A 26,670-nucleotide genomic window follows, 5' to 3' on the forward strand; every position below is an offset into this window, starting at 1 on the left:
ATTTATTTAGATATAAAATTTATTTATTTGCATCATTAATATATTTTTTAATAATATTTTTATTTTATATGCATCATATTTAAAATGTGTTACAATAGTATTTTTTAAAAAATAATTATTCCAAATAATCTACTATTCAGACACACTTATTCTTCTTCTTCCTCTCTCCCTCTCTTTTTATGAAGACTGACACATATTAGTCAAAATAAAAATTCCGCCATTTTTTTATGGTTTCCCTGAGGAATAAGGTGGAACAAAGTATAATAAAGGAAAATGAGGAAATGCTGTGACCAGCGCAAAGATTATGATTAAAGTGAAAAACAAAAGTTGGTACAATTATTAGTTTGTATTGCTCCCAAATCTTTGATAAGTAAGTACTCTAAACAGCCAAGAGTTTTTTTTTTTTGTAAAAAAAATCTGCGAAGGAAGATGGTCGCCCATCTCCTGTCTCTATCTCCGAAACATAAATATTATATGAAAAAAAAAGGGAAACCGGTAAACTAGCAGAGTCATGTGGCGATTGCGAAATTTGAAGCTTCTTGGCATGTAGTGACGAGAAAAACAGTTACTATGTTTTTCTACAGAATTTTCTTTATGATTTTTGTTTTCTAGTATGGACCAATTTACTAATCTATGGCATCTTAAAGAAGCAGCGAAAGTAGACAAGATTCTCAAGTCATGAGGAATCGGCGTGAAGAGAAAAACTTGAAAAAGTCTGCGTCCAAAAGACAATTTTGCATATTGCATGCACTGGTCTTCACTAGTGATTTTTTCGAGATCATACTAGTGAAACGGCAAATACTAGAGCGTTTCTTTTCTGTTTACAAAGGGATGCGCTTTACAAAAGCATAGGGACCAATTTATTTGGATATAAATTATTGGTCAAAAAATTATTTACTTATATTATAAACACATTTTTTATTATCTTATAAATATCACATCATAAAAAGTATTACACTAATTATTTTAAATAATATCCTATTCAAGAATGACTCTCAAAAGGTTGTGAACTACTAAATCATGGTGAATTTTGATTGTACAAAAAAAAAAATAATATGTCAAAAGGTTTTGGGCTGAAACATACTCTATTATGAGACAAAAGCAAATATTACTTATCATGCATTGAGGTGATCGTTACTGTCATTTTATCTCAAAACTGCAGAATCCTTGTAAGTATTAGGAGTTTAGGTAATTTCTAAGCTAACCTTTTTATTTTACTGGCTACGCAACACCTTTTAAGTCTTTCTTTTTTTCCCAATTCAATAGCTCTAAGGTGCAAACTTGGAAAAGAAAATTGCGCATTTGAGGCAAATGCGTGAATCAACCGGAAAAATGTGGCATAAAGACAAGGGCGTGTACACAGCTATATTAAAGCAAAGCAAAAGTCGCATCGCGGAACTGGAAACGAATCCCTCGTCATTGAAACATAAAATGTGGTATCAAGCATATAGCATGAATAAAAATAAAATAAACTTGATTGATAACGTTTCAGAGGACAGTGCAAATCATATATTTTATACATAGAAGAGAAGCGGTAGCAAGAAAATATAGGGGAAAGGCACATCCAGATAAGACTTCATAAAAGAATAAGTTTTGGTGGTTTTGGTTGAATTTATTTTATCTTATGCATTCATGAAACAAAAGGAGAAAAAAAAAGCAGAAATCAATGCAAATTTTGAAGATTTTTCTGTTAAAAATCTGTAACAATCAAAAGATGATAAATAAGCAATCTTTCATTATCTCAATCTAATACACAAACTTGTAGTGTTAGTTATAGCATGAAGAAATTACTGTGTCGATTATGAGAGAACATAACTATATATGAAATATAGTAAATAGTGTGAGATCGATACACTATAAAGTATGACAATAAAAAACTCTCTTATATTGGTCAAAGGTGAAATTTCTTGCTTGATCAACAGTTTTTTTAAATGCTTTAGAATCTCATATTTCCGAATATATGTTTGTTGTTTCTTCCAAAATTTACTGCTGTCCTTATTATCTTTTGCACATATATCTTTTGAGTTTCACTAATTGTTTCCATATCTTAATGTTTTTTATTTTTTTATTAATACTATCTTACAAGAGATAAAAAAAAAAGGTACAAATGGAACAAAATTATTATCTCATTTCTCAAAAGACTTTTTTAGTGATACTTTTGCTAACATTGATTGAAGTTGCAATCAAAATCTTAAATTCAGGAGAGGTTAGTACTGCTCTTCAAATATCAAAGGAGGTGAGTTCTCATGAGAGGTTTTTGCAATTATCGCAAAAAGAAATTCACACATCAACGTAGATGATAGGACCACGGGGTGCAACCGTTCCTGGTGATTTTGTGTATTTTGCACACTGTATAATTTTATTTGCACATGGTGTAATTTTGTTTGCACAACGTATAATTTTAGAACAAAATTTTATGAGCTCCACACACATTATGAAAATCGAGGTACAAAATGCAATTTAGACCATATAATTTTTTGTGACCAAATCTTGGTCATGAACTGTGCGGAGAGACGATCGTCAGAAGGACGGTCCCTGCCCCTTATCCTAGATGATGCGACGTGGGACCCCGACAATCCAAGAAATGCCACGCCATCGGAATTTCGCGGCGGAGGAATTATGGGGGCTGATCTGATCAGGGTATTGCATAATATAAATTGCATTAGCTCAGTTGATATAATTTAATAAGAAGTCTCACATGGAGATTGCCTAGGATTCCATGTCCCGTCTTTTTATGTTTCTGCGACACCGTGCTGTAAAATTTGACCTCCTGGCCTGCCCACGGGCCAATGCCTTCCGGATCAAAGGACCATAAATTATTACTGTATTTACTACTAGCAAGATTCTGCTAAAACAATAATGTAGTTTACAGACTACTAAATATTTTACTCCTGGTTAGTAAAGGTAAAATAGTACCATTTTTAAAAAAAATTTTCATTTTGAAGCAAAAGGGAAAACTTTCACAGCTAGATAAGTAGGTTTTGTGCAAATAATATAGCAATCCAGAATGAAAAGGAAGATAATTTTTTTAGTCTAGACTCTAGAGTTTTAAGCCGAAGGAAAGGAAACGAAGACAAATGGAATGATGATAAATTAATGAAAACTTTCTTTCCAAATGTGAGAAGAAAATATGGCGTTTGAAAATCCATGAATTGTCACATTTGTCTCAAAACAAACATCAAAAGTATAAATTTGAGAATCATTCCTTCCTCCTTTCTCTTCCACATGAAAAGGAAGTTGTCAACCTTTATCTTTTTCTTATTTTCTTTTGTCGTGTTTTCTTCTCTCTTTAACTCCCACACTGCTGGGCATTAAGGACCCCATACGTTTAGTTCTTTTCTTTTTCAAATTATCTCACAGACATCTTCTATCCCAGAAAAAAAAAAAAAAAAAAACTCACAGACATTCCTCCGAAAAGAAAGAGAAAAAAAAAGGGTATTCCGCAGACATTGTATGAAACACCCGACACAACAAAATCCAAAATGCAAAGGCATAAAACAGCTATTTTGACGATTTATGAAGGCATCCTTATTAGGTCGGGTTGAAGATGAGAAACCACACTTTCACCCTCTCTTATCACCCAAAGGACTCAGTAAAAGACTTGCAAGAGCAGCAACAATTATGAATTATCCGAGGTACTTCAAATTTCGCGATGGGATACCACTTCCATCATACTCGGCACATTTCGGTTGCATAAAAAGATGATCTTGGTCTTCCTGTCAACGTAAATATAAGGTTGATTTCTATTCTGAGAATGTAATTATCAGAAGGCCCCATGTCACAACTGGAGAGACCACCCAATGTTTACCTGTCTTTCCTAAGCCTGGGCATGGTCCAGAATCAGAATCAGAGTAGGAAGGGGAAAGCAGAGAACTAATTTGGACAAATATGTATATGTATATGAATGTATGTATGTATGTGTATATCTATATATATATATATATATATGTGTGTGTGTGTGTCTATATATACATATATATATATATATATATATGGTAAATACTAGTAATTTGGATATATGCTCCTGCGCAATTCCCTTCCGCACGTTCCAAATATTACTCAGCTGCATTTTCCATAATTCATTCACAATAGTTAAGCAGTGAAATCAGAAATGAGGCTCCCCATTCACTAAGTATTAGGGACCACATTTACTACTTTTATCAAAATGTTAGGGACTAAAACTGCACAAATACTAAACATTAAGGAATAAAACTATAATTTTCCCCTTATTTGTAATAAATTTTTTAGCTGCATCATAAATATGTTTTTAATTACGTTTTAAAATTTTAAAAAATAATCTCCAATCCACACCCGTGCGTAAGGGAGTTTTGTTTATTTGCCCGTTGCCTCACACTTTTTTTTTTTTTGGGGTGGTGGATTGCAAAGGTGAGAGACAGGCAGACATCCATTTTACATCGGAGCCACTCATTTAATCGAAAGCCCACGCACTGTTGGGCAAGGCTGCCTAACCATTCATTTAATCTCCTCAAAATTCAACTCAATTAATGGAAGCCGTCGGACGTTTCAAGTCCCGCTCCCCCGGTCACTCACACCTGACGTGCAAAGTTTTCTACTTTACGAATTTGTTCGTCAGTGTAGTGGACTTCTTTTTAATCCTACTTTATTGATATCGGGTGACGAACGAATGATTACGCCCCCCGTTCGAAGAATTAACCCTTTACAGTCCAATCGTGTGCGCCTTCAATCGCCGAAACTTCTTTTGATTTCTTTATGAGAATGTGCTGCTGCCCTCCTCTTTTGTCTCTTCGCCAACGCGTTCAATGAAGCAAAATCGCCAGGATTGCTCCAATGGCCAAGGGGGGGATCTCTATTATCAAGTTCAGAATTCAAATCTTAAATTTGACAGGCAATGGAAGGATTAAAAAAAAACATGAGAAAAAAAATTCAATAAAGCAAAGCCACGTGTTTCCACTACTAATTTCGTTTTGCAATACTAACAGTTTAGTAGTTCAGTGCAGTGATCTTCCCAAATTGCAATAGACATAAATCCCTGTACGGGAGCCGAAAAATGATAAACGGCGTCCGCACATTCCCCGCTTAGGAATTAGGATGGCAGGCGGAAATGGAAATGTAGAAATTTGACATCACAAGCGTCCACGCCGGTCCGGGACAGCCACGATTTAATTTAATACCCTTTTTGACGGTTTTCTACCCAATTCTGCGCCCCATTTAAACTCGTCGCTAAACCACTGCCATCAGCTCCTATAAAATCGTTGCTCGTAGCCGTAGGCTTTGCCATTTGGTAGCGCACCCCTAAACGATGCATTCCTTATATAGACAGCGTACACTATATTTCTTCCACAATCGTTTTCAGCGAACGGATGTTGTTTTCATAACATTTAGATCTAAACATCAGGTAGCCCTCCCTATTATAAGACATTGGTTGAATCAGGGCAATATATAGTGCTGGCATCATGTTTCAGTGCTTGTTATCGATTTATCATGAAATCTTGGTGGGACTTTAAGCAAACTACAGCTAAAGGAGAAAACGTAAAATGTTTTAAGACACAGGTTATTCTGCACACTCAAGTCGTGCTTCGACCGGCGAAGCCATAATGGAGTCGTCTAGCTCATCAAACCTTAAATTTGATATATATCGACTCAGCTAAAACTGCAGAATCCAAACATTAGCTACCTAGAAAAATGACAGCAATTCAAGTCCACGAAAGGTGCCACGATACAGGATTGAATGCGACTCAGGGGCGTACAAGCGCGAGTAAGAATTAGAGGATCCACCCTCGAAATTTTTAGTATAGGACCAAAGCCCTGTATTGAAAAAACACGTTATATAGGGAGAATAGCAGAAGAGGAGTTTCCAAGAACAGGAAAAGAGAAAGTCAGTTGATACCTTCTCATGAGACAAGGTCAGCATGTACAAGATTCCCATAAGTGATTGCAATTTCTAGCGTTACATTTGGCAGAGAATTCAAAACATTTTATCCCTGGAGAACAGCAAAAAGAAGGATAACAGAACAGGCAAATGCCAGAAACAAATAAATTGGTACCGTCCCACATTAAAAATGGTCTAATTGTGTATTTCTTTTGCAGATAAAATGCATTAAATAGTTAAGCGTAGTTGAGCATTTGCTAAAAAGTCGGATGATGACCTTCGTGTGTTGCTGCGTGAAGGCAAAACTAAAATCCACTTCGTTTAGAGCCCAGAAAATGCCAGCAATTATCCTAGTGTCCATCACCTTTTACAATATCAGTTCTTCAAAAACTAACAGGTTTGACAAACTGCTTTACCAAGTTGATATTGCATTATACGTTGACTTGTAAACTGCACATGACTCATTGTTACATGATAACAGCATCCCACCAATTGAGCAATCTAATCATAACACAACTCAATCATAAGAGCAGGAAAAAAATTCACCGCAAAGGATGCAAGGAACTATTTACAATACTTTGCATTCATTGTCATCAGCAAAATGCAGATCCTCCAATTGAACCCAGGTTGGATAAATCAGCTAGGTAGTGCAGCAATAGGGGCTCATGAAGAAAATTTTATACTCCAACTGCCTGCAGCTATCTTTGAATCAGCCTGAAAGGCTCCACTAGTGTTAGCAACAAGATTCATACCAGTCGCAGGAAAAGCAAAACTGCTTGCAGAAGCCACAGTTTGCATTGAACTCAAACCTGGAGATGATACACCACTAAGCATGGTGTCTTCCGATGTACATTGTTGTTTTGTTAACCAGGGGCAATTGTGCAGCCTCTCTTCGAGCTCCCAGCAATTTCATGCTGCAAAATTTCTACCAAGTTCAATGTTGGATGCCTATGTAATATTCATTTTGCTTCATACCAAGCTGATATGCACATTATTCACATTCTAATAGCTCTTATCACTAGTGACAGAATAGCCAAATTCTAAAGGCATATATAAAAGGCCATAGCCAGAATCTTCCCTCACCAATAATGTAACCTAATTAGGGGTGAACGTACTGTTCAAAAGCTTTGGCACAGAGCATAGAGTAAAGACTACTAGTAAAAAAGAAAAATACAACATGATTACTGGGCCAATCCGGAGATGTTCTCAATACTAGATTTACAAACCCACAAGCTGGAATATCCAAAGTCACTAAGAAGGTCTGTTGAAACAGCTCTACACCAGGGTTTAAAGATAGATAAATGAGTAGAATTCTACTCTCAGTTGAAACTTGCTAGGAGATCTATATCCTACCATTTTCAAGTCTTGTATCACCTCATACCATTTGAGCTTTACTATTTAATTTTTACTTTCTAGAGCTGCTTCATATAAGAACAGGTTTGTGATAGTTAATTTTTGTCTATCACAGTACTAAATTAACAGTCTCATGTTCCCATTTCCAAAATTTATACCTCCATCATAAGCATATCATGCTTAACAAATATCTCTTGTCATTTATTAATAAAAACATCTATGGTATAAAACGCATGAAGCTGTTTTGCACTGTAGAACACAAACAAGTCATTATTGTTTAGCTTTGTGCATTTCAAGATCAGGAAAGGAAATACTCATCCTGGCCATGAATATGGTTCAGAAACTTGGATGAACCATGAGAGAAGCATGGTGCGGACCTTGTGGCCCACTGTCTCCACGAGTGCATGAATTATGCATTTGTCATATTTATGATCATAGGGTGTAACATTCCCTTTCAGCACAAAGCAATGCCAGATCACATGAAATCAAATCCCAACAAAATCAATGATGAAATGGGAATAAGACCTACAGTCCTTAAGGATGAAGCAATGCAAAGTTTGATCAAATCAAAGAAGAAGTGAATAGTTAAAACAATAGTACAATATTGAGTAAGAATGACCTGAAAAGGACTGAATTATTTCAAACACGGGAATCTTTAGTTGGTATTATCCAACCTTTGACTAACCTCTTTTTGTTTGTTTTCCCTTTTTTTTTTTTTGGGTTCAACTTATTGATCAAATATTACAGTTTGATAACATAGACCATTGGCAGCAAGAATTGAATGGGAAAGGTCTCAAGTCAATAAGTAGCATTAAACTAGAGAAGAAATTAGCTCCACATGTCACAACACGCATCATAAACATTCAACACCACCCCACCCCCAAATCAAAGTCATATCTCGTAATCAGCATTTTAAGGCAAGGCCTCTATCTCTAAGGCAATGGCACTAAATAAATTTTACCTGGTGTAAGGCAACGGGCAGAAGATGATGAGGTAGTCCGCGGACGCACAAGTGAAGGTGCTGGTCTTATCGTCGTAGGCATAGCTGTAAGCACGGGGGCAGGCGTGCTTGAAGAACAAAGAGTACTCCGACGGCTGACACGTGTCCGGCGTATTATGCCCCTCGCTACAGCAATACGCCGGATCACCGAACGCCTCACACGCGCTCTTACACGCCACGCTCCGGATCTCACTCCCGTTCCCAGCCGCAACCCTCAGCGCCGGAGGACACGCCCCATTCAAGTCCACTAGACACCCCGTCGAGCTGCATCCCCCTCTTGTCCCTCCCTTGGCCACCACCAGCATGGGCAGGTTGTACCCGTCCACCAAGCTCACGTCATAAAAATCCAAACCCTGGTCCCCGTTTAAAGTGAATTCGGCGAGGGTGGCCGGGGGAACCGCGCCGCTACCAGCGCATTCTACCCTGCCGGAGCCGCAGTCGGCGGTGAGGCAAGAGAATTTGCCGGTGGATGGGTCGGTGGAGCAGTCGGTGCGGCCCCAAATCCGACCCGACCATGAGCTTGGTACGGAGAGAGTGATGGATTTGCCGCTCTTGAGAATGAAGCCGGTGGAATTGAGCGGTCTCCTGTTGGCGCCGGTCAGTATACCTGGCCATATGGTGTGCCGGCACTTGTTTACTATCTTGAATTTCGTTGACTGCACGACTAAGAAAATCAGGAAACAAAACAATCAAAGCTAGCTTAAAAAAAAAAAAAGTAAAAAAAGAAAGAATAAACGGAGAGAAGTCGTAAGTGAGGGGTGGTGAATTGTAAGGATTACCGGAGAAGAGAGAGGAGGTGAAGAGAAGAAAAGAGAGAAAGGTGGCGGTGATTGAAAAGAGCAGATGAGGATTCATCTTCATTTCCTTTTTATTGGGTGGGTGGTGAGTAGGGAGTAAGGTGTAGTAGTATTTATTTTGGAAATATGTTGGGCGGTTGATTCTGGGCTCTGCACGTCTCCATCTTCATCGTGGCAAGAGGAGTAAAAGCTCGATGCAGCCAATACGCCGGTTTCACTTTCTTGAACGTCAAATCTTGGTTGAGGGTTTTGGCATCCTTTCTTTTTTTTTTCCCAAAGGAGTATCGATAGTGGAGTACTCTTTTTCATACTCACAGCTAGATACTGAGCTGCTATCAGCATCACTTGCACATAAACAACAACAACAACAACAACAACAACAACCACCCCCCCCCCCCCCCCCCCCCAAGCAACAAACAAATCACCACACAAAACAAAATAAAAAAAAAGATAAAAAAAGATAATGATTGAAAAATACATTAACAAAATCAAGTAAGCATATTTTTGCCAAAAAAAACCCCATACTCACACGAACACTTATTTCTCCTAGTGGTCAATTAGTCAATTCATGACTACAAGGCATTTTATTGGATTTGGACTACTCATTCGTTGATCATCCAATTCATGATTAGAGTAGATCATTTAGTTGGATTTTGGCTGCTCCCTCCAAGGTGCTAATTTCAGGGATGAACGCGCCGGACCTTAAATAAACTGAGACATGTTATGCAACTAAAAAGATTGCTATCTGAATCGGAAAATGTTGTGAGCTGCATAATTAATTGAAAACATTTAATTCAACGAGAATTTTGGATTACTTCATTCATTTATAAAAAAAAAAAAATTCTTAACACTAACTCATTTCATTATTTTGTTCCCAAGTAATTGATCATTGGATTATAGTACAAGACTGGCTGGTGCTGAAAGCGTTAAATTCAGAGCAAAAATATCGAAAGTAACCAGCCCTGTGAAAGACACATTCATTATGTCTAGAGCTGTTAAACGAACCGAGCTGTTCGTTAGCTCGGTTCGTTTCGGCTCGTCCGTGTTCGTGAAAGGCTCGTTCGAAATTTTAAACGAACCGAGTTCGAACGAATTTTTTTGTTCGATTAATAATCGAGCGAACACGAGCATGTTCGCGAGTTTTAACGAACGTTCGCGAGCATGCTAAACGAACGTTCGCGAACACGAGTATGTTCGCGAGTTTTAACAAATGTTCGTGAACATAGACATAATTATCATTTGACAAATTTTAGGGTTAATTTTATGGCTAGACTTTTATTTTGGAGGGCAAATTTCTTTGTTTTATTTGTTGTTTTTATGTTAATGTTAGTTATATAGTTAATGAATAATAGAATTTAGTCACTTAGTGCTTTAATTATTTTTGAGAATGATTAATAATTTGCATGGCATATTTAAATCATAAAATAATTTGGATTCGAGCATTTCGAACATGTTCGCGAACGGCTCATTTATGTTAAACTAGCCGAACACGAACTCGAACTCGAACACGAATTTTACTTAACGAATCGAACACGAACACAGGTTTGGAGTTCGAAAATTAACGAACGAACACGAACGTTGTTCGAACTGCTTAACGAACAGAGCTCAAACATGAGATACTCGGTTCGATTCGGTTCGTTTACAGCTCTAATTATGTCACAAAAAGAAGACATATTCTTCAATTTTGTGGCAAAAAAATTATTATTTTTTAATAGAAGTATCTGCCCTGAGAAAAAAAGAGTAATTTTTGTGAATAAAACAACACCACCATAAAAGTAAAGATTAATATTTCCCACACTATTAGCGTTGAATGAATGACAACTATATAAAATTTAAATTTAAAGTTCAAGTTTTGCACATATGTTGTGGATCCAACGATGATAATAGTATATACACTACCGATTTATATAAAATTTACTCCAAAAAGTAATCAAGAAGATAACCATACTCAAGAGTTTTATAGGCCTGTGGAGCAGTTTATTCGGGAGTTGGGCCACAAATATGTAGGCCCAATTCCGTAGAACTAGTCCTTGTTGCTACCGAAGGAATGATCTGCAGTTTTGCAGTCTGCAAATACAGGAACTTGTTGTGATGCCTGAACTCCGAAGCCTGAAAGTAAACAAAAAAAAAAACCATTATTAGGAGTATTTGCCATGTGTTCCGAGTGAAGTAGCAATGAAAGGGAAAGGGCAAAGCAATTCTAATCAGAACGTTATTATTGTTTTCCCTTGCAAGAACATGAATAACACACACACACACACACACACAATTAAAGCAGATGTGGTACGTGATTTCAATGTCCCAGAGGACAGAAATAAGTGGCTTGGAGTGATGCTGTTCCCCAGCAATGAAAACAATGAATAATGGCCGCCCCCCAGTCATTTGGGGTGCCTAATTTTCAGTATGTCCTGCGACCGGAAAGAGAATTCACGCTGATGTCTCGCGTTACAACATACCTACATATGACTTCCACCACTTCCGCTGCACCATACTGTAGTATACAATAATGGCACAGATTCTTTAGGAGGAGGTAGCAGCAGCAAAGCAAAGGCAGAGCAAAAGGATCTCGGTGGAGGATTTGACCTGCTGCTTCGTGTTACTTTGTACCATACAATCAGAAATCTAATGCATGTTTGCTTGCCTAGCTACGTGGTGGACAGTTGAGAAGGAAAATTTGATGAGACCACTCCCCTCCACCTCCCCCTGAGGGACATGGATATTATGAATTGAACGTCAAAGTTGTCTTTAATTTAGAAGGAGAAAAGGGCAGCGAATCAACGAAAAAGGAGACAGTCAGGATGGAGATGGACCCCCGAAAGGCTTTAATCATTTCCAACATTAGTAAACTACTGCTCTCCTCCGGTACTCCTCTCACCAAATCTATCACTAAAGTTTTATTTGTCTTAGAGCATCCTATGAAAAGCTAAATTTAGCGGCGGGAGAGGAGTTATCTACTGCTATAGTATACTTATCATGTTATCCTATCACATTATATAATGTTAATGTTAAACTTAACAAATGAGGGCATTGTTTTTTTTTTTTTTTTTTGAACTCGGGCATTGTCATTCAATGTGGATTGAGCAAGTATGCAGGGATGTGGATTTAGCCTCTTCCTAAATCTAATTTCTGTCGTTAAGAGCCCGGATTTTATTGCAAAGCTACAAAGCCAGCCGTCAATGGCGGTAACATTTTCGCCCCAACCCCCACCTTTAGTTACTTAATTAGCACTAATTCGGGTGAATCATTATTGATCATCACAGGGTTGACCTGGCATGATCACCACCAGCCAGCATCCGTAGTTCCCAATCCTTTTAAAGGCACGCTAGCTGGATTATTTGGTCGGTCGTTTGGCTGTTTAATTTTGGCGATTGCCACTCAACATTCTCATAGCGCTACCCCTTTTCATCGGAATGTTTAAGGAAGACATTGTGCCTTTAACTGCACCAAATCTGGCATCAGGAATCAACATTCCGGACCGAGTTTAGCTTTTCTGTCTTGTAATCCCCTGATTAGCTCTTCTTGGAGACACTTATAAATCCCACCAATCCCCCATTAATTAATCTCACTGTGCTGGCCGTAGCAGTTACCCTGAAAACTACTACTAATTAGCTTGCATGCATGAAACTCCGTTTCAACTGGAGACGAGGATGTCACATCTATTTGTCGAGAGAAAGAGAGTGTGTGGTATTCAGTTATTCATAAGAGGCAGACCGATCGATCTCTTAGACCAATTGGTCACATATTCACGCAGGTATTAGGACGTGCTAAAGTATTTAATCTGTTGAAAATGAATTCAAGAGACTCAAGTAATTATACTAGAGATCAGCTTGCCCCCAGTTGTACCAGTTCATACTGAATTCTACATGCACAAATGCCAAAATCAATATCGTGTCCAGACATAGTATAAACCATCATCGGGTACGTAAATTGCAGATAACCATTCATCGGAATTGCTCCAAACTTCAAACATGCCTGACAGGCTCTGCCTAAAGAATTATATTGTTTCGAAACTTCAGCCACCAATGGGTGGTTTTTTTTTTTTTTTGGGTGTCCGGCAATGAATGGCATCCAGTCGATCATCTAATTAATAATTTCACATAGCTAGTCTACTGCAATCAAAATCCTTTTTTCTTTTTCTCTCTTTTTGGCCTCAATCTCAATTTAAGGGGGGAGCATGCACGGATCATGGATGCATAGCAATTGCAGCACGAGAGCCTCTGAAAATGAACAAATATAAAGTACTAGAGTCGTTTTTTGAGAATCCAATTTTTTATGGAGACATGATAATTATTATGTTCAGATGAGATGACATTGATGAATTTATATATGTATCCTTTGAATTTAAAATATTATCTTGATAGATGTATGTTGAAATTTTAAAAAATTACTTTTTCAAATAAAAACATATATGAATGACAGGAATGGAGCAAGAATTATGGGTGTGCTGGTTGTGGACTGCATCATAAGGGGAGGTAGTCAAAGGGGACAAGGTTCTCAGGGAATGTCGCGGTCCCAGTCACAGGAAAGCATGACAGGACAAGGGAGCGGACGTCTTCTCCAACGACATTTGCCATGAATGTGTTGCACCGCACCAGAGCAATGCTTAAGCTTTTTAAGGGGGTTTGCCCGGCGGGCTTCACACCTTATTCGCGAAAATGATTTCCATGCTGCTTCTCTGTAGTCTATCCTCCATCCTGATATTTCTTGAAAACAAAACTCATCATGTTTTCTCATCATTACGTTAAGCATGATCAATGATCACTCTCGGTCTAGGCTGCTGCTTATTGAAATTCAAGTGGACGGAAAACTGCCAATTCAAAATAAAATAGCTTTATGGAATGAGGGGTGGGAAAGAGACTTTGATGAGATCGAAAACATGTACCATATAATGCAGCCATTGGATTTACGACTTTTGTCTTTCTTTGCGCGAAATAGTTAGTGAAGTGCCTTTAGCTTTTTGTTTTAGCCATTGAATGAGTGACCTTCAGCACAATTGTCCAACCTAGCTAATGAAAAACATCCGGGATGCTCTCAGCTGCTAACTCGTGCCAAATTTAATTCAATGCGAATCCCACTTATCACGTGAGCGTAAAAGAAATTAAATAAATAACACATGACAAGTTCAATAAAGATATAGAACACTTGATATAAATATAGACGTGACACTGAGTTGCCACTGAAAAGTGACACTGAGGATCCCATGTAAATGAAAAAATGATTAAGTGCCAAAATTTTTACGACTTCTTAATGAGCAATTTCGAGCAATATAGCTAATGCAAGGGTTAACATATTTTATTGGTAATCAATCTCCTTATATATCTACGGAACAAATTAATTCAATTGTCTCTCATATTTGCTTCCTTCTTCTTCTTTTTGTTTGGTAAATGCTTCCTGATTTCAATAAATGCTAAGTGTACACATAGGTGAAACTGTTGGCTAAGAATGATAAAGAGACTTTTTTTTTTTCTTTTTTGCAAGACTACAAATTGAAATAAATAACAACAACGTAGAGATTTTGGATTCTGAACTCCCTATCGCCTCTATATTTCTTAAATTCCATCCTTCCTCAACTAAAAAAATTTAAACAAAAAGAAGAAGAAGAAGAAGATGACAGGGTGTCTGGAGGAGGTGCAGTTTAAGGAAAGGGAGTCTCGACGATGAAGTACAACTGCCAAAGAGGGAAATGTACTAACTGAAAAAAAAAAAAATGTATATAAATGCAAGCAGGTAAAGTAGCTGGAAGAACATATCAGAAATGATTATCAAGGAAAAAATGTGATGGTTGCCAAGCATAAAGGCACATGCTTTATCGTATGACTCTCAGAGCTGTACTATTATTTAAAATAATACATACTGTACTTAGTTACCATACCACTACACTAAATAATTAATTGTCTTAGAGAAGGGGAGCTCTCAAATCAAAACGTCCATTACATCCACAAAATGCAAGTCCATGTGAGCCGAAGAGATTTTTTTTTTTTTTTTGGGGTTCTCCTTCGAGGCTCCGGATGGATTCTCGAGTCCACCATGTGATAAAAGCAGCTTTCCTTCACTTGTAAAAGCGACCACGCCCGTTTGGCTGCAATGATGCGGTCTACTTCGTTATAATTCCTGCCTCTCACTCCTTACCATGTATTTTTTTTCCCTTTTTATGGGTTTGCCCCCCCGTCAACTCCCAAGTCTATTTCAACACCGTTGCTTTCTCGATCTTTTTCTTTAACCTTTTTTCTCGGTCATAAAACCAAGACTCGTCACACTTTTGTCAACAACAAATCAAAGTTGGGTTTTTTGTCAACAAAATAAAAATTGGGAAAAAATGTATTAAATGATCGAGGGACCAGCTAACTGGACACTGTATATGATAAATAAAAAATGTAAACGATGGTTTAGGCAATGGTAATTAGTAATTATCATATATATTACCGTGCAGTCTATATTTTGGATGGATAAACAGATGCATATGAAGTTTGCAATGCTTTTTATCTTGCACGTGGTAATGACACTACGAACTTGGCTCCATCCCGCTGAATTGTCTCTCCATTTTCTATAACGTACATTTGGATGTATGAACACGCCCATTCATACATTAATAAGGGTTAAAATTAATCAAAATTTAAATGATCATGTCTCTATTTAATAAATGAAAACACATGTCACGCATCCAAATTCTTACAATGTGTCGAGCAGTATCCACAAAAGGTTTAGATAAATATACTTTTTCGTTCTCCTTTTTCAGTCATCCCAGCAAATATGAATTCCACGCATGAACTTGAGGGTGGAAAACAGCACCTACCGCATTATTCATGTGTCAATTTGATACATTCATTTAAAATTTAGAAAAACTATTGTTGGTTGCTCTTCATAAATTTGTTAAACTTGCATAGCTTACAAATTTGGAACAGAGCACAGTCCGTCTTACCTACAGAACAAGTAGTAAAACTGAAACAAAAGTAGTGTATTCCTTTTTTTTCTTTTTCAAATTTTTTTCTCGTGTGTGAGATGGACTGTGCTCTGTTCCGATGTAATTGTTCCAAAGGAATACACATTACTACCTAATTAGCTTGTTCTGAACTTTGTTACTACTCGTCTCCGGCAAACCACCTAACATCTATGCAGAAGTCAAACAGCAAAGTTGGAGGGGATACGCACACACAGCATATCTCGTCTCTTGAGGGAATCATTCACAAGCCTCTTCTAGTGGGGCTATCAGTCACGTCCGGGTTTGAGATAAATAGTCATCTGTCTGGTGGGATTTAAATTTCTATTATTTTCGATGCTGTGTCAATCTGAATCGGTGGTCAAACCGTCAAAGGCCAGAGGTATTGCGACGGGAAAATGTTTTTTGCAGTCCAACTTTCTATATCACAACTCTCACTACCCTTTTTTATTATACTATCTACTAAAAGCATCATTATAAAAGTGTGGAATGCGAATAATAATATATTTGTCATTGAAAGTTTTAGCAATACTAGTAGAGTGATAGTACTACTGTATTTTGTTATAATTTGTCCCGGAAGTCGAGAGAACTCACTCGTGCGGACAAGCCACTCACGCTCGCTCCTATAATTATTTGTTTTTAAAAAAATCAATGATGTTTAACTAAATTATTAGGTTATGCTCGCTGAGGAATGGCTGGCTCTTACAATTTTGAGATTGTGTTTGAATTGTATTTTTTATGAAAAAATTACTGTAACGATTTAATGTGTGTGAGAAAAAAGGGTAATAGAGAAATGTGATCATGAAAAATCATATAATTTTCCGACGAAAAATCGCAATCCAAACAAGGCCTAAGAGTTTCGCCTTGGAGTTTAGAATTCAAATCTTGAATTTGATAGTTGAAAGCGAGGAAAACAAAACCGTGAAGAAGAGTGATGAGGGTATTTAGAAAACAAAATAAAAAAAATTATTAGTTTACATAGTACTAGCAAGAAATAAAAGGTTTAATCAAAGAAACAAGGGATTTGAGCTCGAAAACCGGTGGTTGTTCGTCACAAACAAACGGGAAGCTCTAAAAAAGCGGATTTCAGCTATGCACTTCCCGAAATCGCTCTCTCTATTATACCTTTCAGCCAGAGTCTTTCCCACCCTCCAAGGCCCCAACCCTCTCTCCCCCCTCCCTCCCAGTCCCAGGCACCAAGCCCTTCTTTGTCCGGCCTGCCCGTCTTTGGCCCCTTACTAAATACTCTTTTCTACTTATAAATACACCGCATAGATTGTTACGACTCTATCCATGTCCGGAAAACAATAGCGTGCCCTTTTAATTATCGCTACCCATTAGCTGCTTCATTTATTGACTCATGCTAGCATTACTTCTGCATCACGAGATATAACTAGCCAAAGCACGTACTGTTAGTACTTGTGCAAGAGCGAGCACAAGATCAGCTTGATATTGTAGAATGGCGACGGACAAGGCGGTGGAGACCGTAATTGTAGGAAATTACGTAGAGATGGAGACGGAAGGCAAGCCCACGGACGTCAAGACCAAGATTTCCAAGCTGTTCTGGCACGGTGGCTCAGCTTATGATGCTTGGTTCAGCTGTGCTTCCAATCAGGTATTATGCGCTTCACCTTGTCTTTCATTATTTGTTTTGATCTAGAATATGCGATGTTATGATTCCATTTTTGGAAGCTCTGAAAGTAAAAAAGTCGAGCCTCATTAATTTACGATCGATCAGACTACTCAAATAACATTTGAATGATTTTCTCAGAGACGTTCTTTTGATACCACATACTACAATGCACCTGACCTGCAGGAGTTTCTTCCAATGCCTGCTAGTGTCTCGATTGCTAATTACGAGTCTTGTTTATTTTGTTTGTGAATTCAATGTAGGTGGCCCAGGTACTACTGACGTTGCCATACTCATTTTCCCAGCTGGGAATGATGTCTGGGATCCTCTTCCAGCTCTTCTACGGTCTGATGGGAAGTTGGACGGCTTATCTCATCAGCATTCTGTATATTGAGTACCGAACCAGAAAGGAAAGGGAGAAAGTTGATTTCAGAAATCACGTCATTCAGGTAGTGTATAGTACTCCTAATTGCGCGATTTCACATGACCTTGCCGGATTGTACACGTAACATGTATAAACAGGAAAGGGAGTGCCTAATTGTTTTTTGGTTGGGTACGTACATTGCAGTGGTTCGAAGTTCTTGATGGGTTGCTGGGGAAACATTGGAGGAACGTGGGTTTGGCGTTTAACTGCACGTTTCTTCTGTTTGGATCCGTGATTCAGCTCATCGCTTGTGCAAGGTTTTGTTTGTTTGTACCTATCTAATAATGCAAATTTGAGTGTCGAGGATTTAAATACTCAGCCAGCTAATCACTCTCACCATCTCATCTGACCCTCCCTGCAGCAACATATACTACATTAATGACAATCTGGACAAGAGAACTTGGACTTACATCTTTGGAGCTTGCTGCGCCACTACCGTCTTCATACCTTCTTTCCACAACTACCGAATCTGGTCTTTCCTGGGGCTGTTAATGACCACTTATACAGCTTGGTACCTCGCCGTTGCTTCACTGCTCCACGGCCAGGTACGTGCTAGTAGAGGAGCGTAATTTACTAGTACTGTTTCACTTACTAGTTACTTGGGCCAATTATTACCATTAATCTCTTGTTGTATGTTTGTTAAGTGAAAGAGAGCAATGAGTTGCATGTGGGCTTGCGTAATTAATTACAGGTAGAGGGCGTGAAACATTCGGGCCCAAGCAAGCTGGTGCTGTACTTCACAGGGGCCACAAACATTCTCTATACATTCGGAGGACATGCAGTCACTGTGTAAGACAAAGTTCTATTACAATTGTATGTATATTCCGTCTTTTACGCCTTTCTTTCGGAATCAAATCTTCGGTGCCACTTGACAACTCTTTCGTCTGTCTTTTGAAGTGGTGCCGAATTAAAATTAATTGGACACTTGAAATTAGAAGACGAGGCACGAAGGTTTGATTCTGAAAGAACTAAAACTAAATATCATATAATAATTTAAATTAATTAAATACTTGACGTAATTTTAAAAGTGTCACTAAAAAGATGGCGCCGAGCTTTCTTTCCCCTATTCATATTATTATTATTATTATTAAGATCTGCAGCTCCTCCTAAGAGAGAGAGAAATAAATTGTCAACGGATCTTCTGTTTCACGTTCTATGCCATTTTCTGTCCTATTTTTTATTATATTGCTATTTCTCCTACATAAATATCATGTTTTAGTTCTTTTTTGTTTCGTTGAGATTCAATAACTATTAATTGATTGAGTAATACAAAAAAATAAAAAAAATATCAAAATTCATATTAATTTATTATTAATATCTTCTCCTCCTGAGAGAGTGGAATAAATTACTACTCCACTTGCTAGTTGCTAGAAAATAAAGACTAGCAGCAGCAGCAGTAGTGGTACTGGTAAAACGTCATCTCGAAAATGACCCATCCTTGCGGACTTCGACGTCATCTGACCTTGTTATCTTATGACAAAGACTCTATTTTTTTTGGGGAAGCTTATGACAAAGACTTCGAATTCGCTTCCCTAAGGAAGACCAACGCCACCTGCTGCATAAATTACATACAAGTGACAATGATCCATCGTTTTCGAAAACCCTTTTCTTTTCATTTTATCTTTTTTTTTTTTGGTGGGAATTTTTTGTTTTTCCTTTTACAGCCAATAACATCGACATCGTGGATGAATCATAAGATTCTATATGACAGCAGAGGAGGGTCTTTTTTCAGAATTGTGAAATTGCCTTGTCAAGCATGCGAGCTCAGAAAAGAATCGTATGCTTGGGAACTCTTTTGACACCTTTTCAAGTTTAAAAAGAAAAGCCAAACCCTTTTTCAGTTTCTCCGATCCTTTTACTTTGTTTAGTACTCATTTCAGTATGTAGGATCTGTTCCCTTTCCAAAAAAAACAAGGAGCATTTTCGTTTCCAGACTCATGCAAATTGCTGCTGCTGCTGCTGCTGCAATTTCGACGAGTGGGCTTCATGTGTTGCCAAGTTTAACTGATAACGTCCCGGATATAACGTATTTAGCCGTCGTCTAACTAATACTACAACATAATCCATCCAAAAGCTTGAGCGACTTAACAAAATTTAACTTATGGAATAAATTTCAGAGTTTAATAGATTTACTTTGGATTTGATAATTGTGAACAGAGAAATCATGCACGCCATGTGGAAGCCACAGAAATTCAAAGCCATATACTTGCTGGCAACCCTGTACGTATTGACACTGACGCTTCCATCCGCGGCAGCAGTGTATTGGGCATTTGGTGATATGCTTCTGAATCACTCTAATGCATTCGCCCTCCTCCCCAGATCGCCCTTTCGGGACATGGCTGTAATCCTCATGCTCATTCATCAGGCAGGCCACCACTACTTTACTGTTCCAGATTAATGACTGCTACTAATATTTTATTCAACATTTAAAAAAAATAAAAAAAAAAAAAACTTTGAGATCATTTTTCTGATGATGATTTCTGTGATGCACTTTCGTGCAGTTCATAACATTTGGATTTGCATGCACGCCCTTGTATTTCGTGTGGGAAAAGGCAATCGGCATGCACGAATGCAAGAGCCTGTGCAAGCGTGCCGCAGCAAGATTGCCGGTGGTCATCCCCATTTGGTTCTTGGCCATCGTCTTCCCTTTCTTTGGCCCTATCAACTCCACTGTTGGATCTCTTCTCGTTAGCTTCACCGTCTACATTATCCCTGCCCTCGCTCACATTTTCACCTTCAAATCTGCAGCTGCCCGCGAGGTATCCTCCTCCTCATAATTTGTGTAAAGCGGTTGGTTGACCAACTTAAACAATGCGGCTCATGAATTGAATTTGAATTATAATACTGATAATGTTTGTGACACAGAATGCAGTAGAGCAACCTCCGAGATTTGTGGGAAGATGGATCGGGGCATATGTGATTAACATCTTCGTGGTTGTGTGGGTCCTCATCGTCGGGTTCGGATTCGGTGGGTGGGCGAGCATGGTTAACTTCATCCACCAAATTGACACCTTTGGACTCTTCACCAAGTGCTACCAGTGTCCCCCTCAACAGTTTCCACCACCGCCCGTCATGAACGCCACTGCTCCTCTACCTCCTCCTCCCGGAAATCTGACTCTCCCACACCACATCATTCGCAAGCCTTGAGCAGCTGTGAAATTCGAAGAGCCTGGGACTGGCAAAAAAATTGTCGTGTCAAAGGGTGTCACTCAATTGTCGTGCCAGGATGTTAGCTAGCTTTAGTTGCACTCCTCCATTAATCTGGCAGACCATATACAGATATGGGACTGGCAACAGAATTTAGCATCCTACACCCTCAACCTCTGGGTCAATTTTCCTTTTCCAAGATGGTCGTTAGATTAATCGATGCTTGATTTGTTTGTACCTGAAATATGTAGTGGTGTAAGAAAAATCGTATGTTAGTTAATGCTCTCAAAGTTTTGCAGATTTTAAATCATTCTCAGCAATTTCCACCTCCTTCGTTGTTAGTAGTCATTGTGGTGCTTTGATAGACTAGTTTCGCGTCACAGCTGAATTAATTAGGTCCTTCAACAAGGCAGATTAGAACAAAGAAAATTGAAGCAATATAATTAATTATTTGGTGGTTCTATATATGATGTTAGCCGGATGCAGTTAATTAATGGTGGGTAGACTAATTAAACGGTTAAGACGTCCAATAAGTTTATCTTTCATAACGAGGAAGTAAAGATTTCTCGGTGCTTGAATCAACAATCAGACTTGTGGTAGACATTACATTACATCCCATTGGATCAAAGGCTTCCTTCAACTTAATAGTCTTGGCATGAAAGAGATAGTAGTGTCAGAAACAACAACAACAACAAAAAAGGGTTAATACCACTTTGTCCTCCCAAACTTTGAACGATTACCCATTTCAGTCCCTAAATTTTAAAATGAGACACTTAAGTCCCTAAACTTATAAATACCTCCCACTTAAGGAAAATTGTTAACAAATCCTGAATGCCGTTGGTGGTCGAAGTGTCCCATTTTATGAGAATTTAGGAATTTAAGTGTCCTATTTTATAAGTTTAGGGACTTAAGTGGGAGGTATTTATAAGTTTAGGAACTTAAGTGTCCTATTTTGAAATTTAGAGACTGAAATGAGTAATCGTCCAAAGTTTGGAAGGACAAAGTGGTATTAACCCAAAAAAAAAAAAGGCAAGAAATTGGTTAGCCTTTTCTTTTCACTAAGTCAACAACAACCAAGAAAAAGCATAACAGAAACAAGAAGACAAGAAGAGAACTATCGAAGCGAGCAAACCAGCTCAGAAGTGGTTACGCTAAAGCTGGCGACCCAACACCAGAATGGAAACAATTCCTTTGGCATAGGAATCACAGCTGCAAATGGCGCAGGCCAAGGAATTGCAGCCTGGTCGCTAAGGAAAAGACAAGCAAGGAACAAAGCTCAGGACAATGTTGAGGCTGTGAGGCTGTGTATGATCAAAGCAGCAACAAAAGGATGGAGGGACATCAAGATACGAATTGAGGATAGAAAGCTGCTGGACCATTTACGAGCTGGAAAAGCCAGAAGCTTGGAGGAAACCACTATAATAGAGGACATACAGAATATGACTTCATGGTTTCGAATGTGCTTTTTTGAAAGGTTAAATGAGGACTTTGATAGTCTGTGTTATAGTTTGAGCAAAATTGCTCTTCTAAACTTTTGTAATATGGAGTGGAACTATTCAACCCCAGAGTGCTAAATGCACTAATATTAAAATAGGAGCCCTTGCTCCAACAGTGTATAGTTTTGGTGTGATATATAAAATTTCTAACGTTTCGGAAAAAAAAAAAAAATGCACGCGGAACCCAGGTGAGTAAAAAATGCCGGATGCAATTGAATTTTGAGAAGAAAAAATATATTAAACACTGACAAACACATTCTCCAACACACTTTTTTGAATGTGTTTGGATGGCAAATATTTGTCACAAAATTATGTACTTATATCCTAAACATTTTTTTCAACATTTTTTTATATTTTTAATTATTTTTTTTTATATCGCATCACATCACATCAATATTCCCCGGTCCACATCAGAGGGTCTGGGTCTTTCACTTTTGTTTTTGGCCCCTTTTTGTGGATCGCTCAGGTCCTTCCAAGTTAATTTTTGGAAAAATGGCAAAGTTGGTCCCTAAATGTTTTTCTAATATTGATTTAATCTCTAACTTTTATTTCTAACTAATTTAATACTTGAATTTATTTTACAGTTTCAATTAAAGGACTCTGCGACCACATCACTACCTGAAATCGATCTGACTTCTAAATGACTAACTAAACGGGAATATTATGGAAACATTACTTGCGAAACTGTAATAAAACAAATAACTTATGTAAAAAATCATTAGATAGAACTTTTAAATTATGTAAAAAATCGTCAGATAAAACTTTTGTATAGTTTAACCTTGTAATTTTTTTACACAATTTACTTGATTTTATTACAACTATGTAGGTAACATTCCTAAAATATCTTTATTTAGTTGGTCAAATTAGTTTTAAATAGTCACGAAAGTCCTTAATTATAGTCAAAAAATAAGTACTCATGTTAAATTGACTAGAAATAAAAATTAGTAACTAAATCAATACATGAGGACGAAATTTGCCAAATATATGAGGACGAAATTTGCCAAGTACTCTTAATTTTTCAATTCGATATGCTTCGATAGTAAATTGGTAATACAGTACTGGCCCCCCCCCCCCCCCCCCCCCCCTTCCTCTTTTCTTTTTTTTTTAAAAAAAAATCCAGTATCTGAACTGGGCTGATGTATTTAGTCTTTCTTCAGATTTGCTCTCGTTACTGTCCACAAACCTCTTCGTGCAAGTCCGCTCTTATTAGTAAAACAGCAAGTAATCCTCCATTATTTAACTTGGAAGGTTTAAATTGAACCCACCCAAAATTGGAAGGCAAGAAGAACATGCAGAGAGCACTAACAAACCGCCGTCTTATAATGTCAAGAACTCCCAAACTGCCTTGTGGTGTGGGTCATTTAGGAAATTATTCATCGAAAACTCCACAATTTTCCTGAGCTTCTTCTCCATTGAAACCCAACAGTAGTATTAATTTGATTAAGGAGCAAGCAAAGATCGGGCCCTGTGGAAGAGATTTCGTCATTTCGACCTCCAAGAGTAGAGATCCGTGTGGTATCCATAAAAATCACAGACAGAGGATCTGCAGTCCAGTAATTTCGAATCTTGCGGGGCAAATAGTCAAATCTACGAATCGTTTTCAGAGGTAAGAAAACAAACAACACTGAGCTAAAGCCGAAACGAAACAAACATCAGGCGTAAGTGGCAAAACAACCAAATTGCAAAACAGAGCCAGTAGTGTATCATATTCATTCATCAAGAGTTGAAGACTAATAACTATCCGGAGCCGCTGGCTGCATCTATAATGGATTTTGCAACAAAGTTTAAACCACCAGGGATTCATTCAATTCACTTGTAAAGGTAATGAAAATATTCCGCCGGTAAGCAGCAGCAGCTGCTGCAGTGCTAAGAGCATAGATTTGATTTAACATTCTTTTTTTCTTGAAAACCTAACAAACTGGTAGAGAGAAACTAGTACTGCGTCTTCTACTGCTACTACTCGATGCAGGTGACCACTTAATCACAAAAATAACCCACCACAAAATAACATTCGCATTTAGTACCGTGTGGTTCACCAGATCAAAGCCTTTAAAAACCTTAAGCCAACCCCCAAATAAAACAAAAGGTACGATAGAAAACAGAGACAGTGAAATCAAAGAACCCAAAAGCAGAAGAGGGGTTTCAAATGCGAATAAACACTTTTTGAAAATAAAACCCTCCAGGTTCAGGTTGAACCCAGCTCAACGATTACTGTTTGGGCATTCTCGGGCAAAATGTCCATCTTCCCCGCATTTGAAGCAGCCGCTGCCCCCACCGCCATACCTACCCCCACCGCCGCCACCCTGGTAGCAGTCCCTAGCAAGATGCCCAGACTCACCGCACTTGAAACACCCACCTCCTCCGCTTCCTCCGTAACCTCCACCGCCGCCGTACCCCCCTCCACCGCCGCCGTACCCCCCTCCGCCTCCGCCGCCGTATCCCCCTCCACCGCGGCTCCTGCCACCACCGCCTCCGTTGTAGCCACCTCCTCCTCCGCCGCCGCGGCTTCCTCCCTGAACAGGTCCCCCATCTGGGCCAGTGACATTGACGGCCTTGGTACGGCCATCACCACCTTGCTCCACCTCAAACTCGACGGCTTCACCCTCGCCCAGACTGCGAAACCCGCCACCGCCGGCCTTAATCCCAGAGTGATGGACGAACAAATCTTCGCCGCCGTCAGTAGGAGTGATGAATCCAAAACCTTTCTGGTCATTGAACCACTTGACATGGCCCTTTGCCCTCTCGGTTTGCCTCTGCTCACCACCCTCGTCAGCAGCCATTTTCTTCCTTCAAACCCACCACACACCGATCAAAGGAAACCCTACACGCTCACACACACACACACACAAAAACTTCCTCTCTCTCTCTCTCTCTCTCTGGATCTTTTCAGCTCCCTCTCATTCACTCCCCCTCTCAGTCGTCGGATGGGCTTTTTCTCGTGGGCTCGTTATTTATGCTTTAAAGAATTCGATAAGCATGAAAGGGAGTGCCACGTCATCCTAAAATTAGTATAGGAAATCGACGAGTATTATTTTGTGGGGACGCTCAAAGCGACGGCTTGCAAGTTTCGAGGAAATCCGACGGTTGGGGTGTAATGTGTGACTTTTCTTTGACCGGGCTCTCAGTGAGTCAAGGACAGAAACACCCAGACTGAGGGGACCGGACGGGGGTGTCGATGAAGTTTGATGGATTTCTTTGGGGGTAATTTGGTCGCATAAAAATGTGAATTGACATTACTGTGTTTGTCCTGTGTGGCTTTTAGTTAGTAGTATTAGATGAGGATGGGAATGAGAGGGAGTGGTAAGGGAGGGTGGGAGTTGGATATTTCGTTGGAGGGTAGATTTGGTCATCAGATCAGTTAGTTTGTCTTTTTCATAGGGCTACGGGCATTAGCCATTACTACTACTGTCTCTCACCATTCACCAGTACAGTACAGGGCGCGCGGGCCTGCGTGGGCACTGTGACTCTAGCTGTCAAAGCGTAAAAGCAAAGTCATGAATTTTGCACGTCCTTTTCCTGTTTCTAATTTTGGACCTCTTGTTCTGATCCAAAGTTTTACAGTACTACCAATTTTATACAGACATTTCTTTTGCCTTGTACACCTGTGTTAATTATTATTCATATCTTCAGTGTGAAATTGACGTGCGATTGTTTAGATTGCGAATTATTTTTTTTGTTTAAAAAATCATAAATATATTTTTTGACTATCTTATTATTACTCTTCTATAATTTAGGTACTTTGCTACATAAGCCTCTTATAATTTAAAATTTTATATATAACTATAATATCAGGTTGGTTACACTTACAATTGATGAAATGGAAACCAAGTGTTTCATGGTTCAAATATGCCAAATCTCATCTGAATAACTATTTGTCAGGACTCTTCAGTGTAAGTTTCTTGGCTTGGATAGGGCGTTTAGTACGTCACTGTTCCTGGATCCAGACTCCGAGATGAATATGTTTGATGGAATAATTTCTTAGATGTACTACCGCATCTTCAAGGATTATTTGGGACCTCCAAAGGAGCAGGAATT

At 38.6% G+C, this 26,670-nt stretch overlaps 3 protein-coding genes across 3 annotated transcripts; 1 reads left to right on the top strand and 2 right to left on the bottom strand.

Annotated features, from left to right (window-relative positions):
- Positions 1 to 6,262: 6,262 nt before the first annotated feature.
- LOC113726266 (thaumatin-like protein 1b) lies at positions 6,263 to 9,211 on the bottom strand. Its single transcript, XM_027249877.2, has 4 exons — positions 8,984 to 9,211; positions 8,166 to 8,868; positions 6,661 to 6,765; positions 6,263 to 6,565 (listed from the first exon to the last, which is right to left on the bottom strand). Exons 1-3 carry the CDS (start codon positions 9,063 to 9,065, stop codon positions 6,678 to 6,680), a joined length of 873 nt encoding a protein of 290 aa, XP_027105678.1. The 5' UTR covers positions 9,066 to 9,211; the 3' UTR covers positions 6,263 to 6,565; positions 6,661 to 6,677.
- Positions 9,212 to 17,019: 7,808 nt separating this feature from the next.
- Positions 17,020 to 21,446, top strand: LOC113726267 (auxin transporter-like protein 2). The gene is made up of 8 exons (XM_027249878.2): positions 17,020 to 17,553; positions 17,832 to 18,017; positions 18,137 to 18,249; positions 18,354 to 18,537; positions 18,684 to 18,781; positions 20,150 to 20,357; positions 20,494 to 20,751; positions 20,858 to 21,446. Exons 1-8 carry the CDS (start codon positions 17,398 to 17,400, stop codon positions 21,137 to 21,139), a joined length of 1,485 nt encoding a protein of 494 aa, XP_027105679.1. The 5' UTR covers positions 17,020 to 17,397; the 3' UTR covers positions 21,140 to 21,446.
- A 2,959-nt stretch (positions 21,447 to 24,405) lies between these two features.
- LOC113731161 (cold shock domain-containing protein 4-like) lies at positions 24,406 to 25,578 on the bottom strand. The gene has a single exon (XM_027256251.2). It carries the CDS (start codon positions 25,413 to 25,415, stop codon positions 24,837 to 24,839), a length of 579 nt encoding a protein of 192 aa, XP_027112052.2. The 5' UTR covers positions 25,416 to 25,578; the 3' UTR covers positions 24,406 to 24,836.
- Positions 25,579 to 26,670: the final 1,092 nt, after the last annotated feature.

This window comes from Coffea arabica, chromosome 2c (assembly GCF_036785885.1).
Source record: "Coffea arabica cultivar ET-39 chromosome 2c, Coffea Arabica ET-39 HiFi, whole genome shotgun sequence".
In the NCBI taxonomy this organism is placed as follows: domain Eukaryota; kingdom Viridiplantae; phylum Streptophyta; class Magnoliopsida; order Gentianales; family Rubiaceae; genus Coffea; species Coffea arabica.